The following is a 13,363-nucleotide window of genomic DNA, read 5'->3' on the forward strand; positions in this document are numbered from 1 at the left end:
GTGTTGAATTCTGAGAACGTGGTGTTATGTATGCCGAAATGACTTCCAGGTCACCTTTGGTCGATGCTAGAGATGATTGTTGCAAGTCTGCTGGCTCAGAAGAGATGCCGGGCAATGTCACTGTATTATGTCCAAGGGTTGGAGGACTTAGCACGATGAGGCTTCAACGCCTCAAGGCCGAGATCATGAGTCGCCCGCATCGTCCGTGGCATGCACTAGAACCTTGGGAGACGACGTCTCTAACGGGTATAGGTGGCTTGTGCTGGCACCACCACCGAACCACCCTTTGTTTGCGCCCAGTTCGATTAGATCGTACAATGTTTGGGCCACGATAGCAATCAAAGCACTGTCTATAGGGTCAAGTTGTCTGACTTGCGATAATCTCCTTCTACCTCAGGGCTATCATGACCTGCGCTTCTGATAATGGCGCATGACACCGGCCACTGGCCCTATTCCCCTGGATCGCAACTTGGTAAGGAGGATCAGCGCCCGTCCCATTCTCGGCGTAATGCGTGCCTTCCAGAAAACTGCAACTCAGCGATCGACAATGCAAGACATCGTTTTGACTCGATACGTCCGTAACATGAGTGGACTTCGAAACTCGGCACCGTAGACGAACCTACACAAAACTTCTCGAGCAAAAAGGGTAGCCGGTGAATATTGAACTGATAGTCATTCCTCCCACCAGATTTGCCCGTTCTTTCTCGAGTCCGGCCTGCGAACCGTTTGGATCGAGAAACTACCACAGGAAACGAGTGATAGTGCACCGGATCGAATTACTGCTGATCGAGTAGCTGCCATCTGCGCAACATGTATGCGACACGTGCTGAGGCGTGTCCGAGCTGATCCGTCTCTGCCGGACAAGTGCGAACTTGGTTCTCCTGCAAGTGTCCCAACGGCCGAACCTTACTGCCCTACACGGCGTATTGGAGCCTAGACTCCCTAAGGCTCTTTACGCAAACAAACTATCGATTGGTGCAGACATGGTTTCTGACATACAAGTTTGTGCTCACTCTACCACTCAGTCAAGCTTCATTATTTAGGTGGGTGCAAGGCTTGCAGAAAAAAAAAGAGTACGTCGACCAGCGGCAAGTACTGAGAAGGAACGGAACATGAGTGCTGAGAGATCCGGGTAAGACACTCCGCACAGAGCTTTGTCCCATAGTGGGACACTGGGACCTCGTAGTCTTCAGCAGCACGAGAATTGGCCAAGAAGAATATCGCTGTGAGCAAAACCGGACCACATCCTCTCTTATTGGATTACTCGTTCTATCCTTCAACGTTCTTCTGTACATCTACAATTGCAGAGGGAAGTTCAAGTGCGTCGTGAAACTAGTCATGCGAAAAGTAATGACGAAGCCGTGTCTTGTCGATATGCAGTCGAACTATTCTATATGCCTTCCTGAAAGTAATGTTTAGAGCTTCCAAGCGCAAAGGTGAAGCATCGCTACGGTCGACAATAGCGCCAAGCTCGATAGTGCTGTAAGAGATGACTTGTATAAGTGCGAGGGATTGCAAAGGATGGTTGAAGCATGCGGTGAAGGCAATCCTCCAATGTCGATGATATATGCGATAAGATGTCGATAAAGTCGTGTTGGAGCTGATCGCCAAAGTAACAGCCTTGAGCTGGTGGCAGTGTGATAGCGAGGTGAATTAATTTGTTACAGAGCTGGTAGCGGTGATCAATAGGGGGGAAATAGTGATAATAATCGGGGCAACACATACCCACCTGGTGAAGAAGCACGGGGCATAGTGGTTAGGGGACGCGTCGATGTGACATGACGGTCGTGGGTCGGTCTCATGAACGGTCGTAGGTCTGATTGATTCTGGCACGTTCCTCACGATACATCTGCTCAAAATCGCCATCACTGACGTTGAGTTTTGCAGCGATTTCCTTGAGCGTGTCCTTTTTGGCCAGTTGAGCCCTCATGTATGTGACGGTTGCAGAGAGCATGACGGCTTCGCTACGACCCTGACCTGACATGTTGGGAACGATCTCAGCCAGACGGTCAAAGCCTTCGCGAATTGCTTGTCTGCGTTTCTGTTCCGACGCAATGTGGTTGTTTTTCTTTTCTTGTTCTGTCAGGCGTGGCTTATCGGCGAAGTTGGATGCGCCGGCATTGTTGTTAGCCATAGCAGTCGAACTTGATGATCGACAATAGGGCGTCAAGCAGTGTGTGGAGGAGTAAAGAGGCAACAGCTTTGCGCAAGTACTGAAGACTGTGATCAATGCAAAGACAGGAGAAGACACTCTTGGAAGAGGCGGTCAACGCAGCAGCACGTGGGTGAAAGATGGGAGTGAAGATGGGAGAGAGGAAGGCTGACGAAGATTCTTCTTGAGCAATCTGTGAGCGGGCGGTCGGCGAGGAGTGAATCGGGGGTGCAAGAGGACTGGTATGATGCAGGTGACGGATGGAGAAGGCACCCTCGACAGGAAAGTGGAGAGCAGCATGTCAGCAGGGAGGCATGGCATCGGCGTTGAGTCTAGGAAAGCACGAGCAGAAGCAGCCTGGTCTACTGGGTCAGGCCAAGTCTGCCACTGAGCAGCTACTGCGTGTGCAGAGCCAGCGCGTGCAAGCACATAAACAGTCTGGTCTCAAGCAAAAGACATTCTTACGATGGCACGGAGGTGGGCATGATTACTGTGACAGGGTGGGAGCCAAGAGAAAGCTGAAACACGGCGAGCGCAGCGGGCGATCAATTAGCGGGAGACGGAATGGCCAATTAAGTATGACGCGTGAGACGCTGTGGATACGGATGCGCGCTGGTAAGCTGCGGTCAAAAAGGCTTCTGAGAAAAGGGAGTGCACGAGGTAAAGAACGATAGCACTTGGACTGGTCGTCTTCTATTGAGTTTGCCTTGTTCGGATCTGCATCTGCTTGAAGGGAAGGCCAGCGCGTCAGTGGCAGCAGCAACAGCAACAGCGGCAACAGCAGCAGCTGAAACATCAACACAGCATCACCAGCAACGGCTAAACAAGAAAGCGAGCGGCCCCTTTGCCATTCCCGACTGATGGCAGATGTCCAACGAGACCACCTCTCCGCTACTCTCGCTGCGCCCTCGTTGAACGACCCCCTGTCGACTGTGGAATCATGTCGTCGGCGTCGGCTCGCTCATCTGTGACGGGTCGCCGTGTCCAGAGCCTGCAGCCTGCGCGAAGGCTTGTCGACGAGCACGATGCCTATTCCTTTGCCCTACGCACCGCCTATCTTTCGCACCTACTGCAACCAAAGGCCCGCCGTATTCAACATGTCGCCCAGCCCGTCAAGCCGGTTTCGCGCTCCTCGACTTCCATCACAGACTTGGTCAAAGACTTCTCCTCCATCAGAGACTCCAAGAGTACCCGCCTACCACATGGCTTCACCGGCGAGCTTGACAAACGTATCACCGGCGTGCTTGTTGGCAAAGAGCGCATGCCCGAGTACAACGATCCCCTGGTCAAGCGCACCTTTGCCACCTTTCTGAACGAGTTCAAGAACCCTACCTTCCGCAAGTCCATGGAGAAAGATCGCCGTGTTGAGGACCTCCTCTTAATCTTCTTCTCCAAGGCTACATCCGAGTTGCAAAAGGGAAAGACGTCCGAAGACGATTCATGGAAGCTCATGGTCGATCGTCATGTTGCTCTGTTTGTGCGCCTTATAAGCTCGACTCTAAAGAAAGACGACTGGGCGCGCGATCGTCCCGAGCTCACCTCTCGCCTACAGACGCTCGAGAGCAAGTTGCTGGTACATGCTCAGGATCTTACCAGTGCGCCTCAAGCTTCGGGTAGCACAACCATCGAAGTCGAGGTTCCTCGTAGCTCTGAGGTCAAAGACATGCCGTTGGTCCTCCGTATCGCGAATATATTTGGCACTTCGTACGACCAAATACAGGCCGACATTGATGCACATAAGGCGCTGTGGACTGAGCAGGCCGCTCTCCAAGACTTGAAATTATATCAGATGCATCTCAGCCTAAACTCAAGTAGGACCCTTGGTAGTCAAGACTTTCAATCCGAGGATGCCTATGAGACATGGAAAAAGACAGAGATTCAGGACCTCTCACAGCTGATGCTGGCCATCATACAATCCAATCCCGAGCTTGCAAAGAGCACTACCAACTCGGCTGCTACCAAATCTCCACCTGTCGCATTGCACGATGATGTTGATTCATCTTTCTCGACCGAACGTTCTCTTGACGCGGGCACGTTGAGTTTAAGCGATTCGCCGCGTGATTCAGTCAGCGATGACACTGCCTTTACTTATATTCCTTCTGACCCAAGAGCTTATTACCGTGCTGTGCTGAGGAAAGCTCTAGAGAACGACATATTCCAAGATGACGAGGCAGAGGGTACGGATGGTCCAGAAATACAACTGCTTTCAAAACGATCTGCGGACGTCCTCAACGAGCTGGCTATGCGATGGCGTATGCCCCAGACCTCAAAAATGTCATTGTTCCTGGATGTCATCAGGGAGAAGTTCGATCTCCAGGAAATTACCTTGGACACTCTTGACGCAGCATTCATGTATGTGAAAACGCCTCCAATCGAAGTAAAGAAGGTCAATCGCATGAGTCAAATGACTCCTGCTGCCATGTTCGACGCATCTAAATGGACGGTTGCCGACGTTACACTCCAACAACATTCGCTTTCTTCAATCCACGACGCACTGCTGAGAGAACTTTTCGAACTTTTACAACACTGCTACGAGCCAAAACCGCCATCCGTTGGCCCCGCCATGTATATCCTAGAGACCCATATATATGAGGATCCTCTTTTCGCGAAGACCCCTGAGGATCTGGACGAGTTCACGGTGGCTCTGCATGACGCGCTGAGACAGAAAGCCCGAGAGGCCTATAACGGCATGCTCTCGAAACATGTCCCCGAGGACGCAGAGTCTTGGGAGTTCTACCATGTCATACAACTTGGCAAAGCGGTAGTCACGCTTGCTGACAAGATACAGAAGCGTTACCGAAAAAATCCCGAGATCATGGGAGTCAACCCTTTGACTGCTTTGGTCAAAGAGATCTTGCCCTCGTTCGCGGCTGATGCTCGAGACCTGGTATCGCGTGTGATCGAGGTTGTCAGAGGACGGAATGAAGACGTCCCGATACAAGATGGCTTCGACCTTTACAAAGAGCTCGTCAGCATTCGCAAGGTCCATTCGCAGGCGCTTCCTAGTGTTCCATTTGCGTTCCATATCGAAGGGCTACTGGCTGAGTTCGTGTGGCGATGGATCGCGATGACTGATGCAAACATGCTGGGTTGGGTTGAAGGTGCTGTCAACCAAGATGATTTCAATGTTCGAACTTCCCATCCGGAAAATATCGCGACAGACGAGGAGCGCCACAGTGTGTCTGCTGTGGACATGTTCCGCTCCTTCAGTCAGACTATCGATCAAATCATCAAACTCGAGTGGGATGATGACCTGCAATATGCGAAGTTCATGACAGCCATCTCAAAATCGATTGGCATCGGAATTGCTAGGTATTGCGAACTCGTCGAACAAAAGTTCGTCAAGGAGATGGATCGAATGACGCCCGAACAGGAAGCTGCTTCGCGCCAGACGAGGCAGGAGAAGTGGGTTCAAATGGCAAAGGACACCTGGGCTAATAGAGAAAAGGTTGAGCCGTTTCAATTCTTGCCCGAATCTCTTGTCAAATTAAACAACATCGAATACACGACGTTACAGCTGGACAAGATCGAGAAGGAGATCAATGTTGACGCCTGTGCAGAGGTCATTCAAAAGCACGCGCCACCCATCAACCCAGTCAAGCTTCGTCAGTCGAGCAAATTTGTGTTTACAATCAAGATTATCGAGGCTGAGGATCTCAAAGCTTGTGATATGAATGGATTGAGCGATCCGTATGTCGTCCTTGGAGACGAATACCAGAAACGGCTAGCCAAAACTCGCATTGTCTACGGCAGTCTAAATCCTCGATGGGACGAGACAGTCGATATCAGTACCCAGGGTCCCTTGAACATCATCGCCACAATTTGGGATTGGGACGCTTTGGGCGATCATGATTGTGTGGGTCGAACTTCACTCAAGTTGGATCCCTCGCACTTTAGTGACTACATGCCTCGAGAATTCTGGCTCGACCTCGATACTCAGGGTAGGCTGTTGTTGCGAGTAAGTATGGAAGGAGAGAGGGATGATATCCAATTCTACTTTGGCAAAGCTTTCCGTACTCTGAAACGAAGTGAGCGTGACATGACACGCAAGATTACAGACAAGGTAAGTCTGTTCACGAGTATGGGCGAATTAGCAAGCTAACCGAGCATAAGCTGTCCTCATATATCCAGCAAGTTCTCTCACGCAGAGCTCTTCGAGGTCTTCTCAGCCAAGGCATATCAATCAACGCAGTGCGCGGATACTTCCAGAAAACCAGACCGCAGTCCGTCATACAAGGCCCTACTCCAGTCGACATCGCGAACGCACTGAAGCCTCTCTTCACCTACTTCGATGATAACTTTGCGATCATGAAACAGACGCTGACGGATTCGGCAATGGTCATGGTCATGACTCGACTCTGGAAGGAAGTGCTCGCAACTATCGAATCATTGCTCGTACCTCCGCTGTCTGACAAGCCCTCGCAACAGCGGCCGCTCACACAACAGGAGCTGGACATAGTTTTCAAATGGCTGCAGATGCTGTTTGACTTTTTCCATGCGGTCGATGAAGAAGATGGCACAGCGCACGGGGTACCGCTTGATATTCTGAAGTCATCAAAATACCACGACTTGCAAAACTTGAACTTCTTCTACTTTGAGTCGACAGAGAATCTGATCCGAACGTCAGAGTCCATGGCCAAAGCAACAGTTGCCAGACAACAAGCCAGGCAGAGTCGGGAGCTTAACCGCATGTCAGCACCAGCGACACTCGCTCAACATTCATTCAGTGGGGCGGCCAGCCTAGTAGGCGTGCCTAGTACACGACGAAGCAAGAGCATCATGCTCAGCCGTAATCTTGGCACGATGAAGAAGGCAAAGGAGGAAAAGCGCAAAGAAGCACAAGCCGAACCGAGCGACGACATGATCCTGAGAATCCTGCGCATGCGACCCGAGGCGGAGAGGTATCTCAAGGACCGAAGTAGGCAGAAGGAGAGGCTGGCAGCGCATGCGGCGGCAGAGCTGATAGTACGGCAGAGTCTCATGGCACAAAGGAGCATGGCACGTGGACGATGAGCGAGTTGCTGGCCAACAGAGAGCCCATGCACTACGGGTCAGGAGAGCAGAGGTACAAGGCATATGATAATAGCAGGGCGTTCTGAGGGCAGCCAGGCTGTCGCAGCTTCGATCAGGAGCAAGAGCGTGTGTTTTAGATTATTGTTAATTCGATGCAAGTAAATTGAGCAGGCAAGCGAATTTAGAGAAGGCATTTTGGTTGTGATCACGACGGCGAAATTAAGCTCACGGTAACCCGCGATTATCAAGGCCCGCATTTGGTCCAGGCCGGAGATGGAAGGAAACGGCCCTGATGCATGTCGGGAGTGGGTGACGAATTTTCTCCCTGCTCTCAGCGGTACAATACAGTGTTCACGCTGGTCTTGCTTTCCTCGTAGAATCTACATTCGACACTCGACACTCGACACTCGACACGACGCACGACGCACGACGCACGACGGTCTTCTCGTTCGGCACTCGATAATAACATCTGCTTGTCAATCTTGACCTCTCCACTCTTTTCCCCACGCTCAAGAGACTGCAAAAAGATTGATCGCTTCGGTCCTTCTCCCGACCCCCGGCTCTGCTCAGTGCTTGGTGCTCAGTGATCGGTGCCTTCCACTTTGCGCGCGCGTGCTCTCCTCTGGCCGACGGAGGCTGTTTTTCCCACCCGCCTCAGACGCTCGACTCTCTCCATCCCACGGCCAACATGCGCAGGCAATCCTCGGTGGCCTCGCTTCTCTACGCTCACCTGTTTCCCAACCCAGGTCCTTCGGATCCTCCAAACTTCCAAACCCATCTTGCGCGCGACCTGATCCCCGAGATTCGTATAGAGACGGCGACCTTCTACGGCAGTCTTGACAGCATCGAGGCTCGATATCCCGGCCTGAACTATTGCCATGGCCCACACCGCATGCGCCTCGGTCGCTTCCCCCACCACGCCCGTCTGTTCGCCGGCATCGACGACCTGCGCATTACCGACCAAGAAGTCATGGATCTAGTGAGATGGGAAGGTACTCTGTGGGCACGCCAGAGGTTTGAAAGAGACGAGAACATCAAGGTCAGAGACACAACGGGTGACGGTATTGCCGACTGGATTGATCCCCGCACCCAGCCAATCCAGAAGGGCTTGATCCGCGTCCAGACCCATGTCGAAATCACAGAGGGCAGGCATCCTGTCGACATGCTCGTCGACGACTGTGCCCGAGAAGACAACATAGACCAGGCACTGGAACAGGACCTTCGTGACGCCCAACATGACCTTGATGATGACGATGAAGACGACGATGCTGACGATGATGACGATGAGGACGACGTGGGAGAGAACATACAGAGCATCGGCCACGAGCTGAATCGCCGTCTCCTTGCTGCCATTGCCGCCAGACAGCAAGGTCTGAACTTTGAGATGGACCCGGAATTCGAAGCCTATCTGAAAGAGCTGGTCGAAAGTGGTCACCTGTTGGCCACATCGCGGCCTGTTGATGGGCCCATGACTCACTCTGATGTCTTGTCACCCATATCCGATCTCACCACGGTATCCGTCATTCCCCCTGCAGTCTCCGCCTCTACTGTCACCGCCGTCCGGCGGCCAACCGTGTGATCTGATTTCTTCGCATCGCACTTACCAACGCAATTCTTTTTCAAAAAGCGAGCGCGCACTCTATCGGGTTTCAGCCTGGGGTTAAAACAGAGAGAGGAGAAGCCTATGATGTTTAATATGTATTTAAAACTGTTTAGCATGGAGTATGGAGCTATGGTATTCGTCGGGTGGCCGATTTGTTGGAGGAAAGTCCAGCGGCATTTCAAACAAGCATCGCAATCACATTCATGAATTCCTTCGACATTTACTACTCCGATCTCCTCATCTCGTGCCTTGCCTCGGACCCTTACGGCCAGTAGAATCTGACTGCACTACCTGATTTCGCACTGGTCCATATACCGTTCCAAAGTTTCGGTACTTCTGGCTATCTAGTAGCCCAGGAGGAACGAGTCTCCTTGAGCGTTGGTCACTCTAGTCATAGAAACCTAGTACCTTATTTGCTCTGTCGAACAGCTCTCTCTGTGTCTCGCTCAATCCTGCCGCCGTACTATCCCATTCTTCGAGACCGAACGCAACCATACCTGCATTTTTGCCCTGGCTCGCCTTCTCCACCTCTGCTACCCCTGGCCGACCGACATGATCTGCCTCTCCAATACCCCCCTGAAAATCGGGACAAGGAAGCCCTGCGAGGAATGCTTGTCGTTGACGGGCGAGAAACTCTGCATTCTGGACTGTAAGAGGGCAAGCAGGGATGTACAAGACTGAGCTATCTGCAATGCCTCTGTGCTCTCTGTCGACTGCGTAGATCTGATCGCAGTGCCATGCTACGTAGTCGCCAGGTCGCACCTCAGGGAGGTGAACCATGGTGCTCTGAAGCTCGTGGTGAGGATACAGCACATCAGTCAGCTCATGGTCCTTTCCTGGTGATGCACCTTGGACCCAAGACGTTTGAGGGCAGTCCAGAACCCAGTTATCTGGTGACAAGAAAGACTCATCCAACACGCCGCTACCAGGATTCATCGGGCCGCTTTTGGCAGAGAAAAAGGGCCGCAGCAGAGAGTAAGCTGTGGCATGCTTCAACATTGGGTTGACCAACAATGTACCTTCGTTTGCCTTGATGGTGCTTAGTGACAGCCATCCCTGTGCTGCACGAAACATACTACAGTCCGATTTGATACCGAGTCGAGAACTGATTTCCCAAGGATCATGGTCCTCCCAACATCCTTGCCAGATTGAGTCGTACACTCTCGTATGCCCATATCCGACAGGCTCCCATCGTTCCGGTCCACCTCCACTGATGTCTGGGTCCAGAGGGAAATTGATGCTGTCTCCTGGTGACCGAATATGAAGGCGATCCGCATAAATAGTTGGGTGTGCAGTGGAGACTAAAGCTTGGGCGTCTTTGGAGTGGCAATGAGAGAGAAGGAATCTCTGCGCAGCCAAAAGATACGGGTGGCACCTTGCAGAGATTTGGGTTGGAGACCAGAACAGTTCGTAAACTTGAGGGTTGTCCTTTGGGAAAGCTTTTGTCTGAGGATTCGCAGCGATGTATTTCTGGAGCTCTTCCTTCATCTCCATCGCTTCGACGGGTGGAATAACATTTCGAATGATCGCCGCTCCTCTCTTCTTATACTCCGTACTAAACACTGAGCTTGAATCTTTGATGTCTCTGAAGTCAATCTCAGGAATCACTTTACTACCCAGCGCCTTGATGACAGCAATTTCTTCACGCAATGCCTCTAGCAGACGGTGAAAGGACTTTTCGAGAGCATCTTCTTTTCCTGCAATCAAGTCGCTTTTCAGAGTAGCGAAGCGAGGTTCTAGTGATTTTTGCATCAAACCCGAAACCGAGGCAAATGCATCGCTAATCTCACCTGGTTTCTTCGGAGCATGAGTTGCCATACTCTCTTGACGACACCTCTGCAGCCTCAAGATCCCAGACTGCAATGCAGCTCTGCAACGGTATTTGATCATCCTGAATTGTAGGCCTTGATCAAATTTTGCAGTCGCTAGGGCAGGTCGACAATGTCAATTGCTTACTTGCAGCTCTTCGGTCAGACTTCATTCGCTCCAAGTCTGCAGATTTGTCTCGACTCTTGATCAGTCAGTCCAAAAAATAGTCGTATTAGAGAGGTAAGTTGGCGAGTGCCGGCACTGCGAACGCTGATGGCTGACGCAGCCGTGCAGTGCCAGTGGGATGATGCACTGAGGGCTCACGGCCCGAAAAGCCGAGCTCCTTCCACGTTAAGAGACGGCTCTTCTAGCTCCGAGGCAGGCTAAATTCAATTGTGCCTGTTGCTAAGCGCTACAGTATTCAGACGAGCGAGTGCCGTGAAATCGTCTACAAGATGTGATGCCATGAAGCTCGTCTCCATCTGTTCGTGTGGCGCCTTACCTCGTGTCAACATCCAAGTCATCGTCTTGGCCACGTCTTGTTCGAGCGTGTCCCCTCTTGTGTGCTAATATAAAAGTCACCTCCCTGTGCTTTCTCTAACACTTAGCAACTCAACACAACCAGTACGACCTTAGCATGTCTCAATCGACTCTGCCTAAGGACTTTCTTTGGGGCTTTGCGACAGCAAGGTGAGTGCAATGTAAGTCGTATCTTTTTGTCAATACTAACAAAGCGCAGTTACCAAATAGAGGGAGCCCCCCATGAAGATGGTCGAGCAGACAGTATCTGGGACACTTTCTGTCGCATTCCAGGCAAGATTGCTGGTAACGAGAACGGGGACATTGCCTGCGATTCGTACCACCAATACAAGCAAGATGTGAAGCTTCTAAAAGATATGGGTGCTCGAGCTTATCGATTCAGCATCTCTTGGTCTCGCGTTATTCCTCTAGGCGGACGCGAGGATCCTGTCAACCAAAAGGGCCTGCAGTATTATGTTAACCTTGTGGACGAGTTGCTTGCCAACGGCATTGAGCCCATGGTGACGTTGTATCATTGGGACCTGCCCGAAGCTCTCGATGAGAGATATGGCGGCCTGCTAAACACAGACGAGTTTGTTGCCGACTTTGCTCAATACTCTCGTACCATTTTCCGAGCTTTGGGAGACAAAGTAAAGTATTGGGTCACTTTCAATGAGCCGTGGTGTAGCTCGATTCTTGGATACAACGAAGGTGTCTTTGCACCCGGCCGGACCAGCAACCGCTCCAAAAGCTCAGTCGGCGATAGCAGCACCGAGCCTTGGCTAGTCGGGCACAACTTGCTTATTGCCCATGGCGCAGCCGTTAAGGTATATCGCGAGGAGTTCAAATCGAGGCAGGGCGGACAGATCGGTATCACCTTGAATGGTACGTATGATGCGTATCGGATGTGTGGACGTGCTCACAGCACGTCTATCTTCTCAACTCCTCTGTGCCAGTGTTGATGGCTGGCATGAAAGCACTGTGTCTCGAGCTAACGTCTTCAGGTGATTGGGTCGAGCCTTGGGATCCGAAGGACCCTAAGGACATCGAAGCCTGCCAGAGAAAACTCGAGTTCTCGATCGCTTGGTTCGCCGATCCTGTTTACCGCGGTGACTATCCAGAAAGCATGCGCCAACAACTTGGAGACCGCCTGCCGAAATTCACGCCTGAGCAGCGGGCTTTGGTCCAGGGCAGCAACGACTTCTATGGTATGAACCACTACTGTGCGAACTACATCAAGCACAGGTCCGGCGACCCGGAGCCAGAAGACTACCTCGGAAACTTAGAATCTCTGCTTTCCAACAAGGAAGGTCAAGACATCGGCCCAGAGACTCAGAGCCCCTGGTTGAGGCCATATGCCATTGGTTTCAGAAAACTACTCAAGTGGATCTCTGATCGCTACGGGCGTCCTATCATATACGTCACTGAGAATGGTACGAGTCTGAAGGGCGAGAATGATTTAGCAAAAGAAGAGATCCTGGAAGACGATTTTCGCGTGTGGTATTTCAAGGAGTACGTCACCGCTATGGCAGATGCATATACACATGACGATGTCGATGTCAGGGGTTACATGGCATGGAGTCTGATGGACAATTTTGAATGGGCAGAGGGATACACGACCCGCTTTGGAGTCACATTCGTCGACTACGAAAACGGTCAGCAGAGGTTTCCAAAGAAGAGTGCGAAGGCCATGAAGGGACTCTTTGACTCCCTCATGTCAAAGTCATAGTGTTGTGAGTGTAGAATCTGTAGTGTCATTTCAATCTCCCAAGACAAGGCGCGAATTACCGTTGACCACCAGGGTTATCGTCCTCTCCTGTACTTTCCTACTTCGGTCCTTTCTAGCGTACGCGCTATCAGACATGGCTATCGGAGGACCACGCTGTAACTCTAAAGTCTGGACGTGACAGCACAGGAGCTCGCTATCGGCCTCTAGGGCTCACATGGCAGTTGGTCATCCCCGCATCCCAAAAGAACTCCGTCCTAAAGAGGCAGCGGCAAGAGATGGACAGTGCACAGTCCCTTTCTGCCTCCATATCTCCGCTTATCGCAGTCCAAACGGGACGTACACACCAGTATTTTAGTTGTACTTTTTGGTACAGTATGAGCGGCCATTGCTTGTCTAGGTCGCCACCGGACTTCGACCAAACAAATACATCTTATCGTGCGTTCCCGAGCAAAACGACTCTGGTGTTCCTATCCTGTAACCTCATCATCAGTATCCATAAGTGCATAGCCCTCGATACCACTTCCCAACTTCATATATC

At 51.5% G+C, this 13,363-nt stretch overlaps 5 protein-coding genes across 5 annotated transcripts; 3 read left to right on the forward strand and 2 right to left on the reverse strand.

The window, feature by feature from the left end:
- Window positions 1-1,798: 1,798 nt before the first annotated feature.
- Window positions 1,799-2,134, reverse strand: AUEXF2481DRAFT_6449 (uncharacterized protein; the record flags this gene model as incomplete). Its single annotated transcript, XM_013486769.1, has 1 exon — window positions 1,799-2,134. The coding sequence occupies one exon, from the start codon at window positions 2,132-2,134 to the stop codon at window positions 1,799-1,801; it is 336 nt and encodes a 111-aa protein (XP_013342223.1).
- Window positions 2,135-3,092: 958 nt separating this feature from the next.
- Window positions 3,093-7,165, forward strand: AUEXF2481DRAFT_67033 (uncharacterized protein; the record flags this gene model as incomplete). The annotated part of the gene is made up of 2 exons (XM_013486914.1): window positions 3,093-6,215; window positions 6,266-7,165. The coding sequence occupies 2 exons, from the start codon at window positions 3,093-3,095 to the stop codon at window positions 7,163-7,165; spliced, it is 4,023 nt and encodes a 1,340-aa protein (XP_013342368.1).
- Window positions 7,166-7,853: 688 nt separating this feature from the next.
- On the forward strand, window positions 7,854-8,744 carry AUEXF2481DRAFT_30952 (uncharacterized protein; the record flags this gene model as incomplete). Its single annotated transcript, XM_013486833.1, has 1 exon — window positions 7,854-8,744. The coding sequence occupies one exon, from the start codon at window positions 7,854-7,856 to the stop codon at window positions 8,742-8,744; it is 891 nt and encodes a 296-aa protein (XP_013342287.1).
- A 411-nt stretch (window positions 8,745-9,155) lies between these two features.
- Window positions 9,156-10,586, reverse strand: AUEXF2481DRAFT_67083 (uncharacterized protein; the record flags this gene model as incomplete). Its single annotated transcript, XM_013486916.1, has 1 exon — window positions 9,156-10,586. One exon carries the CDS (start codon window positions 10,584-10,586, stop codon window positions 9,156-9,158), a length of 1,431 nt encoding a protein of 476 aa, XP_013342370.1.
- A 628-nt stretch (window positions 10,587-11,214) lies between these two features.
- AUEXF2481DRAFT_6453 (glycoside hydrolase family 1 protein) lies at window positions 11,215-12,825 on the forward strand (the record flags this gene model as incomplete). Its single annotated transcript, XM_013486770.1, has 3 exons — window positions 11,215-11,267; window positions 11,317-11,981; window positions 12,101-12,825. The coding sequence occupies 3 exons, from the start codon at window positions 11,215-11,217 to the stop codon at window positions 12,823-12,825; spliced, it is 1,443 nt and encodes a 480-aa protein (XP_013342224.1).
- Between the last annotated feature and the right edge of the window lie 538 nt (window positions 12,826-13,363).

This window comes from Aureobasidium subglaciale (assembly GCF_000721755.1).
Source record: "Aureobasidium subglaciale EXF-2481 unplaced genomic scaffold scaffold_15, whole genome shotgun sequence".
NCBI lineage: Eukaryota > Fungi > Ascomycota > Dothideomycetes > Dothideales > Saccotheciaceae > Aureobasidium > Aureobasidium subglaciale.